Source organism: Microcebus murinus, chromosome 4, assembly GCF_040939455.1.
Source record: "Microcebus murinus isolate Inina chromosome 4, M.murinus_Inina_mat1.0, whole genome shotgun sequence".
Classification (NCBI taxonomy): domain Eukaryota; kingdom Metazoa; phylum Chordata; class Mammalia; order Primates; family Cheirogaleidae; genus Microcebus; species Microcebus murinus.
This window is the reverse complement of record NC_134107.1, coordinates 53,454,193-53,474,246: the sequence shown is the minus strand read 5'-3', so window position 1 is coordinate 53,474,246 and position 20,054 is coordinate 53,454,193. Positions and strand designations below refer to the sequence as shown.

Below are 20,054 nucleotides of genomic sequence, written 5' to 3'. Positions count from 1 at the left end.
TAAAGAGTGCTCCAAGAGCTAGAATCCAAGAAGATATTTGGGCCCATCCTGGGCGTTGGTACATATTCTTATTCTAGCATCACTTTCCTCATCATTCAGACTCCTGACATTGATTTCTTCCAGGTGGATTTAACTTCTTTTTCTAAGGTTTTCTAAGAGTTGCCTTACACATTTTAGGGACCCTGAATTAAAGTCCAAGTAACATCAATGCATAAGGAGCATTTTACAACTGTCTCAGAGTCTTGACCAGCAGCACCTCTGCACCATTGGTAGAAAGTGGCTGTGCCCACTAGGAAGATGGGCAATTACACTGCAGTAAGCACATTTCTTCTGTGGGGATTTTCTAGTTTCCCAGACCTACAGAACTTACTCTTTGCAGTGATTTTCTTTTCTCATGTGACCATCCTAACTGCAAACGTGTCCATAATGGTGGCCATCAAGCTCAGTCACAACCTTCACACCCCCATGTACTTTTTCCTCTGTGGCCTGTCCTTTTCAGAAACCTGTACCACTATGGTAGTCATCCCCCGCATGTTAGTGGACTTGCTGTCAGAGAACAAGACCATTTCTCTTCCTGAGTGTGCCACACAGATGTTTTTCTTTTTGGGCTTGGCAGCCAACAACTGTTTCATCATGGCTGCAATGTCCTATGACCGGTACACAGCCATCCACAGCCCACTTCACTATCACACCCTTATGACAAGAAAGACCTGCTTGCAATTGATAGTGGTTTCTTGGATGGTCGGCTTCCTGGCTTCTCTGTGCATTGTCATCACTATATTTGACTTGTCTTTTTGTGACTTGAACACTATCCAGCACTTCTTTTGCGACATCTCACCAGTGTTGAGCCTTGCTTGTGATTACACTTCTTATCATGAAATGGCTATTTTTGTGCTCTCTGCCTTTGTGCTGGTGGGCAGCTTTATTTTAATTATGATTTCTTATGCCTTCATTGTGTTCATAGTCATGAAAATGCCCTCTGCAAAAGGGAGGTATAAGGCCTTCTCCACATGCTCCTCCCACCTCACTGTCGTGTCCATACATTATGGATTTGCTTGCTTTGTCTATTTGAGGCCAAAGGACAGTGATTCCTTCCCTGAAGACATGCTGATGGCTGTGACATACACAGTGCTGACGCCTTTGCTTAACCCCATAGTTTACAGTCTGAGAAACAAAGAAATGCAGATTGCCCTAAGGAAATCACTAGGCAGTATAATTAGATTTTTCCCTCAGAAGACAAATAAAAGATCCATGAACATTTTTTAAAAATTACCTAGAATTGATAAATAAAAGTGGGAAAAGTGGAGTACTTCGCTTTGTGTACAAAGCAGTTAAAGTATTTCCTAATTGCCTGGTATGTCCTGGCCTTACCATTTTCCTACTACAAAGAGGATGCTGTTTTGAAAGTTATAATATGTATGTGTGTGTACACATTTGCATACCGTGAACATATTAAAAATGTTTTGGAACACTGTGTTTTCATGAGAGCAGTTGCTTTTTGGGAAAAAAAAGAAAATTATACTAAAGAGAGCAAGAAGTCAAAGAAGAGGCAAAGAAAGAAGGAAGAAGGAGGAAAGGAGGTAGAGAAAGAAGGAGGAAGTAAGGGAGGAAAAGAGGAAGGGAGGGAGAGAAAGAAGGAGGAAGGAGGGAGGGAGTAAAGGAAAAATAAAGAGAGTTGACTAGTATAATCAAAAAGGAGAAAGTACAAACACAAAGTTAGAACTGAAAATGAGGATATGATCACAATACAGGGAAAATTAAAAACAACTTAAGATAGTGCTTTGTTCAACTCTATTCAAACAAATTTAAAAGTTATAATGAAATGGATAAATTTATGAAAAAAATAAAATGACCACAAAACTGACAAAATGACTGACAAAAATGACCACAAAAGGAATAGACATTTTTTTTGAGACAGAGTCTCACTTTGTTGCCCAGGTTAGAATGCCACAGGTCAGCCTAGCTCACAGCAACCTCAAACACCTGGGCTCAAGTGATCCTACTGCCTCAGCCTCCTGAGTAGCTGGGACTACAGGCATGTGCCACCATGACTGGCTAATTTTTTCTATAAATATTTTTAGTTGTCCAGCTAATTTTTTCCTACTTTTAGTAGAGATGGGGTCTCGCTCTTGCTCAGGCTGATCTCAAATTCCTGAGCTCAAACAATCCAACCATCTTGGCCTCCCAGAGTGCTAGGATTATAGGCATGAGCCACCATGCCCAGCCCAATAGACATCTTTTAACTTACTAATTTCCATGGAAATTTTTGAGAAATTTGTCAAAAAAGTAATTTTCCTACTATCCCTTGCAAAGCATTAGACCAGATGATTTAATAATTAATTTGTTTAAATTCTCAAGGAACAAATAATTCAAATGCTATTAAATTAATTTAGAACACAAAGATATATAGTTTCTAATGTATGAACCTCACAGTGGTGGAAAGTTCTGCATATAACTGCTGTCTGGATGTGGCTATGGTAGTGAAATTCTGAAATGAATTATGGAAAATTAGATGATGTAAGGTGGTAAAGGAATTTTGAGGTTACATTGCCCAATGGTTATAGTGGGAGTGAAGTGGTGTATTTTTGAGGGTATGAATTGCATTTCCCTAAGGACAAATGATGTCATTGTATACTTATTGGTCATTTGTATATTTAATTTGGAGAAATGCATATTCAAGTTCTTTTGCCATTTTTAATTGAGTTATAAGTGTTGAATTTTAATTTTTTTGATAATTATAGATACACATCCACAATCAGATATGTGATATAAAATATTTTCTCCCATCCTATAGGTTGTTTCTTCACTTTCTTTATAGTTCCCTTTGAAGTACAAAAGTTTTCTAATTTTAATGAGGTTTAATTTATCTATTTTTATCTTTTTTGCTCATGGTTTTGATGTCATAACTAAGAATCTATTGTTTAATCCAAGATCATAAAGACTTTACCCTATGCTTTCTTCTAAGAGTTATGAAGTATTAAATCCTACCTTTAGGTTTTTGATCCATTTGAATTAATTTTTGTATGTGGTGTAAGGCAAGGATCCAACTTTATTCTTTTGTGTGTGGATATCCAAATGACCCAGCACTATTTATTGAAAGGACTATTTATTATTCATTGAGTGTTCTTGGCACCTTTATACATAAGCTGTTGACCATAGACACATGGTCTTATTTCTTAACTCAATTCCATTTCATTGATTTATATGCCTATCTTTTTGGCAGTATACCCTGTCTTGCTAGTGTTGTTTTATAGTAAGTATAATATTTTGAAATTTTAAAAAAATGATTATTTTTTTATATGCTATTGAATTCGATTTGCTAAAATTTTATTGAGAATTTTTGCATCTATATTCATAAGGGGTATTGGTCTATAGTGTCCTTTTTGTTGTGTCCTTTCCTGGCTTTGGTAGCAAGGTGATATTGACTTTGTAGAATGAGTTAGAGAGAATACCATCTTTCTCAATGTTGTGGAATAATTTCTGTAGTATAGGTATGAGTTCTTCTTTGTGTATTTGATGAAACTCAGAAGTATAGCCATCTGGTCGAGACTTTTCATTTTTGGAAAGTTTTTAATTGCTGCTCCAATTTCTGTACTTTATATTGATCTGTTCAGGAATTCTATTTCTGAATAGAATGGGTGAACTTAGGGAGGTTGTGTGTTTCCAGTAATTTGTCCATTTCCTACACATTATGTAGTTTGGGGGCATATAGGTTTTTATAGTATTCAAAGATAATGTTTTGTATTTCCGTGGTGTCTGTTATGACTGCTCCTTTTTCATTTCTACTTGAGTTTATTAGAGTCTTTTCCCTTCGAGTTCTTGTCGATCTGGCAAGAGGGCTGTCAATTTTGTTTATCTCTTCGAAAAACCAGCTTTTGGTTTTGTTGATCTTCTGGATAGTTCTTTTGTTCTTAATTTCATTTAGTTCTGCTTTGATCTTAGTTATTTCTTTTCTTCTGCTAGGTTTGGATTTGATTTGCTCTTCCTTTTACAAATTCCTTGAGACTGTTTATTAGAGTGTTGATTTTTGAGCTTTCTGTTTTTCTGGTTGTGAGCATTTAATGCTATTAGTTTTCCTCTCAGGAATGCCTTTGCTGTATCCCACAGATTTTGATAACTTATGTATCTGTTATCATTTAGTTTGAATAATCTTTTTATTTCTCTCTGTATTTCCTCCTTGACCTGATGGTCATTCAATAATAGATTGTATAATTTCCATGACTTTGTGAAGTGGTCCATACTTCTGTTGGAATTGAATTCTAATTTTATACCGCTATGATCTGAAAAGATACATGCTATAATTTCTAATTTTTTGAATTTTTTGAGGTCTGATTTGTGGCCTAGTATGTGATCAATTTTGGAGAAAGCTCCATGAGCTGATAAGAAGAATGTATATCCAGCTTTATTTGGGTAGGATTTTCTGTAGAGATCTGTCAGACCCTTTTTTTCTAGAGCTCTGTTTAAGTCCATTATTTCTTTGCTTATTTTCTGTTTGGAATATCTGTCCAGTCCATTCAGTGGAGTGTTGAAGTCCCTGGCTACTATGGCATTATTCTTTATCATGCTATTTAGATCAGAGAGGGCCTACTTTATGTATCTGGGCACTCCTGAGTTGGGTGCATAAATATTTAGAATTGTTAATTCTTCTTGTTGGATCTTCCCTTTCACCATTATATAGTGGGCATCTTTATCCTTTTTTATTTTTGCTATTTTAAAGCTTATGTTATCAGAAATAGGTATAGCTACCCCTGCTTTCTTTTGACTTCCATTTGCCTGAAGGATTGTTTTCCATCCCTTGACCTTAAGCTTGAAAGTGTCTTTGTGGGTTAGATGTGTTTCCTGTGGGCAGTAGATACTAGGCTTATGGATTTGTATCCACTCTGCCAGTCTATGTCTCTTCAGAGGACAATTTAAGCCATTCACATTTATTGAGAGGATTAATATTTGAGGTAGATTTCCGTTCATATTGTTGGGTGAAGTCCTATCGTTTTGTTTTACTCCTTGAGCCTTCATAGAGTCCAGGTTCTAGACTTTAACTCTCGAGTGGTTTTACTTTGGAGAGTGTCTAATGCACTGTTTAGTGTGTAATGCTGGTCTGAGTACTTCCTGTAGGGCTGGGCTGCTCTTCTCAAATTCCATCAGTGATTGCTTGTCTGGGAAGGTCTTTATCTCTCCCTCATAGATGAAGCTTAATCTTGCTGGGTAGAGAATTCTAGGTTGGCCATTATTCTGTTTTAGAAGATTATGGATAGACACTCAATCCCTTCTGGCTTGTAAAATTTCAGTTGAGAAGTCTGCAGTTAGTCTGATAGGTTTTCCTTTGTAGATTATCTGCTGTTTTTGCCTCACTGCTTAAAGGATTGCTTCTTTCATGTTTACTTTGGTCAGCCTAATAACTACATGGTGTGGTGATTGTCTTTTCACCTTAAGTCTCCCAGGAATTCTCTGTGCTTCTTGTATCTGGATATCTAGATTTCTGACAAGGCCAGGCATATTTGCCTCCAGTATTTCATAAAATAAGTTTTGTGAGCCCGTGTGTATTTTCTTCTTCTGTCTTTGGGATGCCAATGATTCTTATATTTTGGCTTCTTTACATAATCTCACATTTCTTGTATGTTTTGGTCTTGTCTCTTGTTTCTGTGTTCTTTGTCTCATCTGATTTTTTTAGCACATAGGCATTATCTTCAAGTTCTGAGATTCTTTCCTCTGCATGATCCATTCTGTTCTGGAGGCTTTCCACTGTGTTTTGAAGTTCATTGAAAGCCTCTTTCATTTCCTAGATTTCTGTTTGGTTTTTCTGTAGTATTTCCTTTCTTTTTTTTTTTTTTTTCTTTTTTCTTTATTTCATGGAATTGATACTGTGGAATATATGCAAAAACAGAAAGAAAAAAAATACTTAACTTATGCTATGCACTTCAAATTAAGGTTCCACAGAAAAGTTGAAGCCCTAAAAATGTTTTTCACTCAAGCCATAGAGAGACACAAATATTTAAATTCTTCTAAGTAATGCTGAAAACAAGGCAGCCAGTATTCCAACAAGGGCAAGACCTTACTTGTGGTATATTCTTTAGGACTTTTATCACTGTTAATTTTAGCTTGATAAAAGTACTACCACATTAGAGACAATGCCATATGTTCCCCCCAAGCAATTTGTTTTCCTTCTGGGCATACAGAAAGACTACATTTCCCAGTTTCTTTTGCAACTAATTTTGGGCCAGGAGTCTGAATTCTACCCAATGGAAAAATGGAAGTATAGAGAATTTTTTATTCATTTCCTGTATTGTTCTTATGGCTTATTTATGTTGGGTTTCTATTTTATCTTCAATTCCATTGAGTTTTCTTACAATCCATATTCAGAATTCTTCCTCTGTCAATTTAATTATATCATGTAAGTTGGTATCTATTGGTGGAGATTGAATATTTTCTTTTGGGGGCAATTTTCATCTCTGATCTTTCATGTTTCCTGTGTTCTTTCACTGATTCTTTCTTATAAGGCTACTTTGTCAAGAACTGGGGGTGCTGGGGCTGGTTTATGGCTGTAACTCCAAGTCCCTGAAGGGATGTTCCTTGATAGTGCTAAGGAGATGTGCTCTGGTCCTGTATTGCCTTAGAGGTGTTTTAGCTCATTGGGTTGTCTCTGGCCTGTTGTCTTCACCTCTTACCAAAAGAGATTAGTGAGTTTGGACCCCTTGCTTAGTCTCCCAGTGCGTATGACTCTTCTGTGTATGACTTCACTGCCCTCCACTAGTTTGAGAAGGAAGATACTGTGTTGGGCTATGGGGTTACCCTGTCTTTTGTTGCTTGTAGTTTGCATGGAAGAGTCAATTATCAAGGCATTCCAATTTCTTTGTATTAGGCTCTACACCCTCAAATGGGGTATACAAGTGCCCCAGTCTTTGGAAAATATCTTGTCACTCCCAACAGTTACTTGAGCCCTGTTGCCATGTTAGGTGGGGTGAGAAGAACAACAGGTACTTGTGAGCCTGAAAGCATATATTTCTGTGGTTGCTTGAACTGCTACTAGGAGAGAGCTGCTAATATATTATTCAAGGCTCTTTCACCACACTTGCAAGGCAGCTCCAGGTGGGGGTGTCAATTGGAGCAATTGGTAAGAACTCTGGCCAAGATTTTCCTTCCCAGACCACCAGCCTCAAAGCTGGCAGCAGCCTGGGCACCAAGGGCAAGCCCTAGTGTTATGTTCTTATCAGATGATCAAAACCAACCCAGTGGTCTGAATCAATACTCTACCCCCTTTTGCTTAGTTCCATGGTCCCATAGATTCATGTCAGTCACACAGAGAAAGTAACTTTTCTCCTTTCTCCCTCCCTCCAAGGGCAGAGCCTGCCCTGCCAGGCTGGGGGAGGGGCATTGCCTGAGACTGCCACAAATCCCAGCCCAGAAAACATCTTCTCTCATTTATCCCCTCTTCCAAGGGTGGGGTCTGCATGCTGGAGGGGAAGTCAAGCCACCAGGCTGGGGGAGGGGTGCTGCCAGAGGCCGCTGGGCAGCAGCCCAGAAAGTGGTTTCTCTCATTACTCTGCCCTTCCAAGGGCAGGATATGTCCCTTCCACACAAAACACAAGCAGCCAGGCTGGAAGTGTAGGACCTCCCAAGGAATTCCGTGGGTCTCAGCCCAGAAAGCGGCTTCTCTTGTTACTCCGCCCCTTCATGGGCAGGGTTTGACCTGTAGCTGGGAAGAAGGAAGTGGCTGGATTGGGAGAGGAATGTTCAGAGAGCAACTTCTCTCATTATTCCCCTCCTCCAAGGGAAGGGCCTGCTTTGCTGGGCAGGGGCAATGGTGCCACCTGAGAGCATTGCCTAGGCTTGCCCTGCTGTGTTGGAGAAGGGGCGGTGCCCAGGTCAGCAACACGCCATAGCATTTTTAGGGTATAGACCCCCAAAATGGTGGCTGCCCACCCACAGAGAGCCAGCACTGGAGGTGACTGCTCCAGGGACAGCGGGTGCTGGGTTTGGCAGGCGGTCTCAATGAGCCACCAGCTGTCTCTGCTACTTCCCCGGTGCACTGCCTCACGTCAGTCCGGTAGTGGGGATCTGTACACTATGTCCCACGCTGTGCCAGCTGAATCTTTGTGGTTTCCAAGGGCAGAGCCTCCCTTTCGGGCATTCACCTCCCTTGTTCTGGCCCCAGCTGCAGCCAGAGGTGAGATGCCTGTCTCCAAACTCCTTCCTGCAGACCCAGGAAGTGTCCACTCAGACCGTTCCCTCCTCTGCCCAGCGCTAACCTAGCACAGAGCACTGGAGAGTTCAAAATGTTTCCCGCTTTTGTCTCTACTCCACATAGCCTGTCGGCCTGTGTTACCACTTCACACTGACTTCAGGTGCTTTCTTGCCTGCATGGATATGGAGGCCAGTGAAGGAACCAAGCGTCCTCCTATGGGTCAGATCACACTGCCCTAGCCAGCTGATGGGAGTGGCTGTCCCATGTTCTATTCCCCATTGTAAACCTTGCACACTCCAGACTTTGCAGTCAATTCTCCAGTTCACCTTTTTTACCAGTGCTGCTTGTCCCACAGTGCTGCTCTGCAGATTCACCATGCTGTTCCTGTGGGAGAGTGATTCATGTTCTTCACCTCCTATTCTGGGAGCAGAGAGCCAGGAGGTTACCACTAATCCACCGTCTCCCACCTCCCAGTGGCTATACCTAAATCATACGTTAGGTCAGAAACTATTACAAGAAACAAAGGAAGTCAATATATGACAAAAGGGTCAATTTATCAGAAAGATATTACATTTATAAATATTTGCATCCAACATCAGAACACTTAAAATATAAATAAATATGATAATAAGAGAAGACTTCAATACCCACTTTCAATAATGGATAGAATATTCAGACAGAAAATCAATAACAGGGACTACATCAAACTAAAAAGCCTTCTGCACAGCAAAGGAAACAGTGAAAAAGCATCCTATGGAATGGGAGAAATGCAAATCAAAATCAAAAACCTCATACTTGCCAGGACAGTTATTATAAAAAAAAAACAAAAGATAAGAAGTGTTGTCAAGGATACAGAGAATTTATAGAACCATTATTACACTGTTGGTGGGAATGTAAAATGGTGCAGCTGTTACAGAAAACATAATGGAGATTCCTCAAAAAATTAAACTAGAATTACTATATGATCCAGCTATCCCCCTTCTGAGCATTTGTCCAAAATGATTGAAATTAGTATCTCAAAGGGTCATTGACACTCTTGTGTTTATTGCAGCACTATTCACTTATAACCAAGATTTGAACAACCTAAATATCCATGAACAGATGATTGGATAAAGAAAATGTGGAATATGTATGCACACAAACACACACACACAATGGAATATTATTCAGCCTTAAAAAGAAGGAAATTCAACAATATGCAACAACATGGATGGTCCTTGAGGACATTATGGTAAAGTGAAATAAACCAGTCACAGAAGGACAAATGCTGCATGATTCCACTTATATGAGGTATGTAAAATAGTCAAATTCACAGAATCAAAGAACTGGAATTGTGGTTCCAGGGCCTGGGGATGAGGGTGGAGGAAAGTTGTTAATCAACAGACACAAAGTTTAAACAAGGTGAATTAAGTCTAGGTATCTGCTGTACAGCATTGTAACTATAGTTAATATTGTACACTTAAAAATTTGTTAAGAGGGTAGATCCCATGTCAAGTATGTTTACCAGAACAAAATAATTTTTTTTAAAAAAGGTGACTTATTCACTCATTCATTCATTTATTCATTTGCTACTGCTATGTGCCTGGCCCTCTGCAAGGTTCTAAGAGCAAAGTGTTGAATTAGGCAGATAAGATGCCTTCCTTATAGAAGTTGTAGGAAAGTAGGCAAAACAACAACAACAACAAAAAAACTTTATGCACTTATTTACACCAGTGCCTATATAATTAAAAGAGTGGTTGCCCAGGCATGGTGGCTCATGCCTATAATCCTAGCACTCTGGGAGACCAAGGAGGGAGGATCTCTTAAGGTCAGGAGTTCAAAACCAGCCTGAGCAAGAATGAGACCCCATCTCTACTAAAAATAGAAAGAAATTAATTGGCCAACTAAATATATAGAGAAAACATTAACTGGGCATGGTAGCTCATGCCTATAGTCCCAGCTACTTGGGAGGCTGAGGCAGTAGGATCACTTGAGCCCAGGAGTTTGAGGTTGCTGTGAGCTAGGCTGATGTCACAGCACTCTAGCCTGGGCAAAAGAGTGAGATTCTGACTCAAAAAAAAAAAAATGGTAAATGCAAAGCATATTTATGACTTCTCTGAAAATGTTCACCAGTAGATTATGACTTAGTCCAGGATGTCAGAGGATGCTTCAAAAGAAAAATATTAATAAATTTAAAACTAAGACTTAAGCGGACTGGGAGTTAGTGTCCATCAAAATGGTAGTGGTGAGGCATACTATTATAGAATGGTTTATAGCTGAGTAAACATGGAAATGTGATAGTTCCTTTTATTTTTTGGCCATAGTAAAATGTCTGATACATAAAACATTTTTTAAAATCACTTAACACTAATTCAGCAAACATCTGTTTAGTACCTCCTGTGTTTTAGCACTGGAGCATTAAATAGTAATACAAAAATAGTCATAGACACTGAAACTTCACATCAGGGAAAGAGGATGATCTTCAACCATTATGGGTACTAATCAAGTGCGACCAGAATGTTAAGGGAATGATAAAGGTGAAAAGAATTTAATTCTCCTGATGTGATCTGGGACGTTTTTATGGAATCAGTGGCCACCTATTTCTACCATTCATCAGCCACAGTTGTGGTTTCTTACAACCTAAATGAGTTGTGTCTTTCTAAGACAGATGACACCTCACATCATATCCATTTTCTAATTTGTTGGAATTGAAGTGTTTGAGCTGTTAGATCCTCCTAATGTAGATCATCAGGCTTAGCTTTGTTCCAATGGGGGTTGACCTATGGGCTCAGTACCAAAGGAACCTGACCTTCAACCTAGAGAATGTGTTCTGCTATGTGGCTGTGGTTCAAGAACACCATGGGAGTTCATTGTGGCCATGACAACCTGCCAGTCAGTGTGGCAGCTGTATTTGGCAGGGTTATAAAAAAAAGTTAGTGTAAGCTTCATTGTTTTATTAGAAAGCACATGTTAATGGGTTAGAGTGGGCAATGGGTAGAGGGAAATGTCTGTGTGTGAATGCAAGAAATATCTGCCAACGACAAGTGTGATGCATACATTAAACATCTTAGAACAAATCTATAGGACGTGGAAAATGCATACACATTTTTAAAAAGGATATGTCACTCATAATATTGAAAATAGTATTACGATTCTATTGGATGCATGTTTTTTATTTTTATTTTTTGGTTACATAATTTTCTTTTCTTGAATGTTTTTGAATGGACAAATTCCTGGATGCATGCTTGTAGATTAAACTCTTCTGGCAAACCCAAATTATCTCTAAAGATAGGTGTCCTGAAAACCTGAATGCAGCCACATTTCAGAAGTGCTACAAATTGCTACAACCATATTAATCATGTGTTGATATAAAATTCAACTTCAATAATCACAAATTTTGTAATTTCTTTTTTTAAGTCATTTAGTTAAAAAAAAAAACAAGTGGAACCCCTGCATATTTACAAAACATTTTATTCATACACCTTCACATAATCATGGGTACATGTTATTTCTCTGTCCCAATAGATGTGTACAGGTAATTTCTCTGTCCCAATGGATTGTCAATGTAATTTTCCAAAACAAGTGAGGTAATTAATTTGTAATTATAAGTGAAATAAGTAATATCCCAAATGACCCAAACCTCACTTAAATATGGCCTTGCTATAGAGTAACAATTCCTAGGAGTCTATATACAGTGTTACAGTAGATATATCACTAGTTTATACTTCTTATTTTTTAAGGATACAGAAATATTTGATTCTTTCATATGTACCAGAAGTTACAAGATGATTATTTCAAGGCAAGTATTAGTAATTGAGTATCTATTTGTTGTATAAACAGTGCTTGGTGTTTTTTCCATACTGAATATTGTATCACATGAGGTATGTATTATTATCTCCTTTTCTTAGGTAAGGAAACAGATCAGAGAGTTTTTGTAACTTGCTGGTGATTCCATAGACTGTGAGTGACAGAGCTAGCGTCCACATCACTTTATGTTCCATGCTGGCAACCATATGCAACTTTGAAAACATTTGTGCCTTTGATATGCATATTTTCTTTAAAAATATAAAATTTACTTCTGATCCAAGTCTTTGTCTAGATAAAAAAAAAGCCAGAATTCGAGAATTCTGACATGTAATCCTAGTACTATTCATGGCATAGTATATGGTTGTCGTGATTCTCATGTAACTTTGGCTTAATAAAATTTGATAGAATGTTTAGGTAAGAGAATAGTTGCTGATAGTTATGCATGCTTTCTTAATCATTCTTCAAATAGAATTTCTTAAAGAAAAAGCAAATTATTCTGAAGAATGTGTTAGTCCTTAGGTAAGAGCCATGGAAAAGAATGAACATGAGAAACGATCTTCCCCCTTTCCTTGATCTTGTGCTATATTTTGAACAAAGGGACCATTATCCTGAAATGCCAATTAAGCATTTGTTCAATATTACTTCCTAGCTTCTCTATCTAGCTACTTGCATTCCTATTATTCTAAACCCACCCCCCATGTCAAATGCCCCCACTTCTTATTTACCTATAGCTGCTTATTAAAACTGGTGAAACTAAAACGTACCTAATGCAAATCCCTAGATAGTTCCATTCACTTTCCATTTAATCCTAGTCCATAAAGATACCTGAGCTCTCCATATTGCTTCACACAATCTCATAAATTTGAAAAGGTATAGTGTAGGAGATAAGTCTTGGGATACTTTGCAAAATATCTAGGCTGTTTATCTCATAACAACAGTAAAAACTCTGTTTGGCCTTTTCATCTTGAATATAGGCACCATCTAGCTCTTGGTATTGATTATTATAACTAAGGATGTGATTTTTTTTTATTCCAGAAAAAGGAGCAAGTCAGAAAGAAAGAGATGTCAAAGTCAACTCTATATCTGTTGGCCCAATCAACTGAATAAATAGGGGCAACATTTGCTAAGATAGAGAACACTGGGTCAGAGGCACATTTGGGATGGGAATAGGAAATCAAGAGCTGGCCTTTGCATAAACATTTATATTATTTACAGTTTATGTTATTATAATCAATGTTGCTGGAAACATCTTTTCATATATCTTGTGTACACATAGTGATTAGACTTACTTTAATTTATACAAATAGGAGAAAATAGCTGAGTCCTAAAATAATAGAGTCTTCAGTATTAATATTTTGTGAAATTTGAAAAGGGAATTTCTGTGCATAAAATATTTTATAAGTAAGACAAAGTTACCATCTTAAGAATCGAATTATAAGGTCATATTTAGGCATATACATTAACCATGAGGTCGTTTCAGCTAATTTAATCTCTTATGGTCTTGTTTCAATAGGCACTATTGAATGGATAAATGGAGCCTGAAAATGATACAACAGTGACAGAGTTCATTATTTTGGGATTAACAGATAATCCTGCACTATGTGCCATCCTCTTTGTGGTTTTTCTAGCAGTTTATATTGTTACCATAGTGGGAAACATCAGCATAATCCTCTTAATCCGAAGCAGCCCGCAGCTTCATACCCCAATGTACCTTTTCCTCAGCCATTTGGCCTTTGTGGACATTGGCTATTCCACATCAGTCACGCCAGTGATGCTCATCAGTTTCTTAAGAGAGAAAACAACTATCCCTGTCACAGGCTGTATAGCCCAGCTTGGCTCTGATGTCACATTTGGAACTACAGAGTGCTTCCTGCTGGCCACCATGGCCTACGATCGTTATGTGGCCATCTGCTCCCCACTTCTCTACTCCACACACATGTCCCCAAGGGTCTGTTTACTCCTACTGGGAGCTTCCTACCTGGGTGGATGCATGAATGCCTCATCATTTACAGGCTGTTTAATGAACCTTTCTTTCTGTGGCCCAAATAAAATCAACCACTTCTTCTGTGACCTCTTCCCACTCTTGAAGCTTTCTTGTGGCCATATTTACATTGCTGAAATATCCCCTGCCATCTCCTCTGCATCAGTCCTCATCAGCACACTCTTCACCATAATTGTGTCCTACATCTACATCCTCCACTCCATCATGAACATGCGCTCCACTGAGGGAAGGAACAAGGCCTTCTCCACCTGCACCTCCCACCTCACTGCAGTCACTTTATTTTATGGGACAGTTTTGTTTGTTTATGTGATGCCCAAGTCAAGCTATTCAGCCGATCAGGTCAAAGTGGCATCTGTGATCTACACGGTAGTGATCCCCATGTTGAACCCCCTCATCTACAGTCTCAGGAACAAGGAGGTGAAAGAGGCCATGAGAAAACTGATGGTGAGAAGACACTGGTTTTCCTGAATTAAATCAGATATATAAGTCCATAAATAACAAAACCACTCATTTGGGGAACATTCATGCTTGATATTGTAATGACATTTATCATTAACTTTATCATTTATATAGTGAAGAGCACCTCTAAATATAGAAAGCCAATGTTTACTTCCATTTATAAAGATAAATGTGTCATTTACGTGGACATTTGCTGGATTGAAATCAAATATTGATTTTTCAAGGTCAGAATACTTCAGAGAATAGTTTCTAATGAAACCTTTCCCATTCACCAGTTACTGAGTCCCAATTAAATAGAGACATATAGAGGCATATTTTAAGCAAATAACAACTTTCTGTAAATTCCATCTTGTAAAATAACATTTTGAAAAAAGAATTTCAATATATATGCAATAAATGGTAATGTTGACAAGCCAGGCAGTTCCAAGCACTTCCTTTAAAGGTACTGCCCTGCCATGGCAAATGGATATTTAAACTTTTGGAAACTGTGATTATTAGTGTCTCAGAAAAGCTTCTATTTTTTTCATTTGGCTTAAGCCAGAGAAAGAATTATGATTCCTCTATTTGGCCATTAAGATATCCAACCCACATAGCACAGAAGAAACTCTCAATAAATCTCAGCTGACTCTTCTCAGGACTGAAGTCTCTAGTTGAGCACTGAAGTAGGATTTTGGAAGCTGACATTTCATTGGGGCAGGAGACTGGGATAGTGAGACTTTCTCTGAAAAAATAGCTTACAGTTAGGAGGCATGGAATTATGGCTCAGGCAAAAAGTATATTTGCCATGCATTTTTACAATGTCTCTCAAAAAGGTGTCCATTGTCACTGCTTCCAATTCCCATTTTGTAGGGGCTTTTATGATCCAGTCTGTTTATGGCAATTGTCTCTAAATTGATTTTTTCCTGCCTCCAATACTTCTTCCACAATGATTTCTGACTGCTATTTTATTTAATTTATTTATGCTATTAGCATAATAATAGAGTCAGACAAATCCTGAGACAGTAGGGAGAGACCATTTTATAAGCTGACCTCCCATTCCTGCGTTCTTCACTAACCAAATGAAGGAACTCTCTTCTTCTGCCTGGAAGCCACATTGTGAAATTTCTCTGCTCCTGTTTCCCCATTTACACCTCTTTACTTGCATCAATTATGGGCCTATAATCCCACTAGTGCAAAAATGTGGGTGCTAAAGTTAGGACAGTCATGGCCGTTTGGAAAGCGAGGGCATTCAAAGGTATGACTTCAGTGTGGCAAAGGGTCCTCTTAAGAATCACAGTGAGTATATTGCACTCTGGTGGTTGAAAATTTTCATGGACTTTTTCTAGCAGCCCTCTTCGATTTGCCCTCCACACTTCACTCTTCATCAAGGTTCATCCTCAGACCTTTGCCTTCCCATGGTCCCCTTGGGTGACCTCATCTTCTCCCCTGGGGTCAGCTGCCACCTGTGTGGTGACAGTATTCCTATTTCCAAAGACAACCTTCTTTGGAGGACAGATGAATGTCTTCACTTTTCCCTAGGACTCTCAAACTCATTGTGCCCTGACTGAATTTATCATATTTCTCCCCAAATTGTTCTTTCTTCTCTGTTTCCTTTCCCAATAAATGTCACCTCTTTCAAGGTCTAGTGCTTCAACAGACTTGGGGTGGCCCTCACTGCACACCTATGTAAATGGTTGGCCTCCCACCTTCCCTTCCCTTCCTTTCTTTCTCTCAAAAGAAACATATGTCACATATTGACCTCATCCTTGTCTAAGTCCCTTTCGTCTAGAGGTTTAAATGCTCCCCAATTGATTACAGTAAGTCCATGCAGACATTTGTCCTTTGTATTTCAACTCCAAGGGATTCAAATAATCAAATCACCCAGATGTAGGGGGTGTGATTTCATCAGGCACTGTTACAATCATTTTTGGAGAGGGTTTATATTTACATTCATTTTCCCCTCGCAAGTTCTAAATCAACTGAAGAAAGGCAAAAAGGGAAAGTATATGTGACAGTAACATATTACTTGTAATAATGAAAGAGCTGATATTAAAGAATGTGGTTTATTTTCATGGACACATGTATTTTCCTGCCCTGAATCCCAGAATTTGACACTCTTTCCTTCTAGCAGTACTGTCCTTGGGCAGACACTCTGGTCTCCCCAGTGACAGTAGGCTTTTTCCTGTGAGTTTACAGCATAGCCAGGAGTGGTTAAGAACACCAAGAGCTGGTTCACTCCCAAGATAAAGAAGGAAGAAGAAAATCTAGTATGCTGTTTTGGGGTGCATTATGATCCCCCAAAATTCATATTTTGAACTCTTAATCCCCAGTATCTCAGAATGTGACTATATTTGGGAATAGGTGTATTGTAGATGTAATTTGTTAAGATGAAGTCATGCTGGAGTAGGGTGGGCCCCTCATGCCAATATGACTGATGTCCTTGTCAAAAGGGAAATTTTGGACACAGGCAACACATAGGGAGGACGCTATGTGAAGATAAAGACAGAGACCTGGTTAATGCTTCTACATGCCAAAGAACAGCAAATATTGCCTGCCAACCACCAGAAGCTAGATGAGAGGCCTGGGTCAGAGTCTCTTTCACAGCTTTCAGAAGGAACCAACCCTGCCAACACCTTAATCTTGAACTTCCAGCCTCCAGGACTGTGGGAATGAATTTCTGTATTTAAGCCCCTAGCTCATAATACATTGTTATGACAACCTTAGAAAACTAATATAATTGCACACCTAGGTTTCCTCTCAAAATTCACCATCAGTTATTTTACTTCTTCCATGGGAGGAGAGAATGAAGGCTTGGGAAGATACCAGGTGCATTACACTAGTGGGAGCCCTCCAAAAGAGGGAAAGAGAATATCGGGAATGGCAAAAAACATTTTCCCCAAAGTGAGTCAAGGAATAAAGATCAATGGTAATGATAATTTCCCTGGTGGGAACAATCAAAAACTCTTCAGAAGTTTTTTTTAAGGTTCCTATTTACTATAGATTATAGATTGCTACTTAGAAGGAAGGGATTTGAACTGGAATTCTAAAAGATCCTGACCTGTTATGATGTTAAAAGATTCCCAAATTTTGAGAAAACTTTTTCTCTTCTGATTGGGACTTAGGAAGTGATAGACATTTTCTCAAGATTTTGTAAAACATTTAACCTGGAGTAGTGTAGTGGAAGAGATTAAAGCAAAAACGGAAGAGGTAACTTCTTGGGGGTAATGAAATTGTTGCATATTATGATTGGAGTGGAGGTTATATAGGTATATACACTTATTAGAAATGATCAACTTGTATATTTAAATTGTATGTATATAAATGACACCTAAATAAAAATGTTTGAAGATTCTACAAGAAAGATCTTTCTTTCCCATTTTAATCTGAGGGTATAGGCAGTGGTAAAAGTAGCATCACCTACTACCCACATAAAATAATACTATTTCTTAATTATTTCTTACAACTGTTGCCTCCTTGCTTGTTGTACCTCCCCTAATTTCCTCTATATTTATTGTTCTGCATGCTCTTCACTTCTTTCTTTGATATTAGGCTTATACCTGCATTGGTTTTCCTTCTTCTTAAAAATCTCTATTGCTGCTTCTTTTAATAGAAGTGTATCAGTGATGAATTTTAACAGTTTTTGGGGGGAGATCAGAAAAATATTTTGATGCACCTTTATTTTTAAGAGATATTTTGTTTGGATAAATTTCTAGGTCATCAGTTAAAAATCTTTGAGCACATTTAAGATGTCATTGTTTCCTTGCTTGTATCCTTTCTTTTGAAAAGTCAACTATCAGTCTTTTTGTTCTTTTTTAAGGGAGTATGTATTTTATCTTACCTGGGATCTATTGCTAGCTTGATCTTTCTAGTAATAGTGCAGCCCTCTAGGAGTAAGTGTAATAGTAAGGAGTAATAGTAAGCCTTCTAGTAAGGTGCAGCCCTCTAGGAGTCTCAAAGAACAGCCGAGGGTATTATCAGTCACTACTAAATGGCCTATCTAGCAAACTCTTATCAAATCAGTATGGCAAAAGGTTGAAATCTCTGCTCAGATCCTCAGCCTCCCACAGGCTGCTTTCCGCCTGGTATTTTGATATCCTGCAAACTCATATTCAGCTTAGGAGCCATCAAATTTCTTAATGACAAGTTACACATTGGATTTCAGGCTCACTTATCCACAGTTTCTTTCTCTTTTGGCTTCTCAAGATTTAGCGTCTGGGGCATCTTTGGCTCCATCCTCTATAGACCTACCCTGTCACACCACCAAAAGCCCCAGGCCCTAGCTTTTTGCTCAGTCTCTATTATTCATGCTGTCATTTGTGAGGATCAATGAAGGCTTCACTAGGGGAAATGGCACTTAAACTGAGACATAAAAGAAAATCAGAGTTAATTGGCCATTGAGAGTTGGAAATGCAATTGCAGAAACTTTGGTGGTAGGTGGGTGAAAATAGTGATGTGGGAGGTTGAACTAATTATCCTCAGCTCAAAGTACAGTGTATGGTACAGATCAGAAACTCAACAAATATCTATTTGTTAAATATTAACTCTAATTCAATAAATATTTATTTAGAGTCTCATATTTCTGACGCTAGGCTGTGAACTGAGTATGCAAAGTTCAATGCATCATGTCAATTTCTTTCAAGAATTTCACAATATTTAAGAAAAAGCTTCTTAAAATACAATAGTTTCCATTCAAGTTGTATGAACAAGGTTTTATTTATTCTTTTTATTTTAGCGTATTATGGGGGTATACTTGTTAAGGTTACATATATTGCCCATGCCCCCCTCCCCCCTCCAGTAAGAGCTTCAAGCATATCCATCCCTCAAATGTTGCACATCTTACTCATTATGGTTGAATATACCCATCCCCTCCTCCTCCCTCCCACCCTCCTGGCACCCAATAAATGTTACTCCTATATGTCCACTTAGGTATTGATCCATTAATACCAATTTGCTGGTGAGTACATGTGGTGCTGATTTTTCCATTCTTGAGATACTTCACTTAGTAGAATGGGTTCCAGCTGTATCCAGGAATATACAAGAGGTGCTATATCACCATTGTTTCTTAAAGCTGAGTAGTATTCCATGGTATACATATACCACATTTTATTAATCTACTCATGAATTGATGGGCACTTGGGTTGTTTCCACAGCTTTGCAATTGTGAATTGTGCTGCTGTAAACATTCGAGTGCACGTGTCTTTTTCATAAAGTGACTTTTGATCTTTTGGGTAGATACTCAGTAGTGGAATTGCTGGATCAAATGGTAGATATACTTGTATCGCTTTGAGGTATCTCCATATTGCTTTCCACAGAGGTTGAACTAGTTTGCAGTCCCACCAACAGTGTAGGAGTGTTCCTCTCTCTTCGCATCCACGCCAGCATTTGTTGTTTGGGGACTTTTTGATAAAGGCCATTCTCACTGGGGTTAAGTGATGTCTCATTGTGGTTTTGATTTCCATTTCCCTGATGATTAGAGATGTTGAACATTTTTTCATATGTTTGTTGGCCATTATTCTGTCTTCTTTTGAGAAGTTTCTGTTCATGTCCTTTGCCCATTTTTTGATAGGGTTGTTTGATTTTTTCTTGCTCATTTTCCTGAGTTCTAAATAGATTCTAGTTATCAGCCCTTTATCAGATGTGTAGCTTGCA

The 20,054-nt window shown here is 38.4% G+C and overlaps 1 protein-coding gene across 1 annotated transcript; it reads left to right on the top strand.

Moving 5' to 3' along the window:
• Positions 1 to 12,588: 12,588 nt before the first annotated feature.
• Positions 12,589 to 14,435, top strand: LOC105881934 (olfactory receptor 5P4). Its single transcript, XM_012783929.2, has 2 exons — positions 12,589 to 12,634; positions 13,495 to 14,435. The coding sequence occupies exon 2, from the start codon at positions 13,497 to 13,499 to the stop codon at positions 14,433 to 14,435; it is 939 nt and encodes a 312-aa protein (XP_012639383.2). The 5' UTR covers positions 12,589 to 12,634; positions 13,495 to 13,496.
• The last annotated feature ends 5,619 nt before the right edge of the window (positions 14,436 to 20,054 follow it).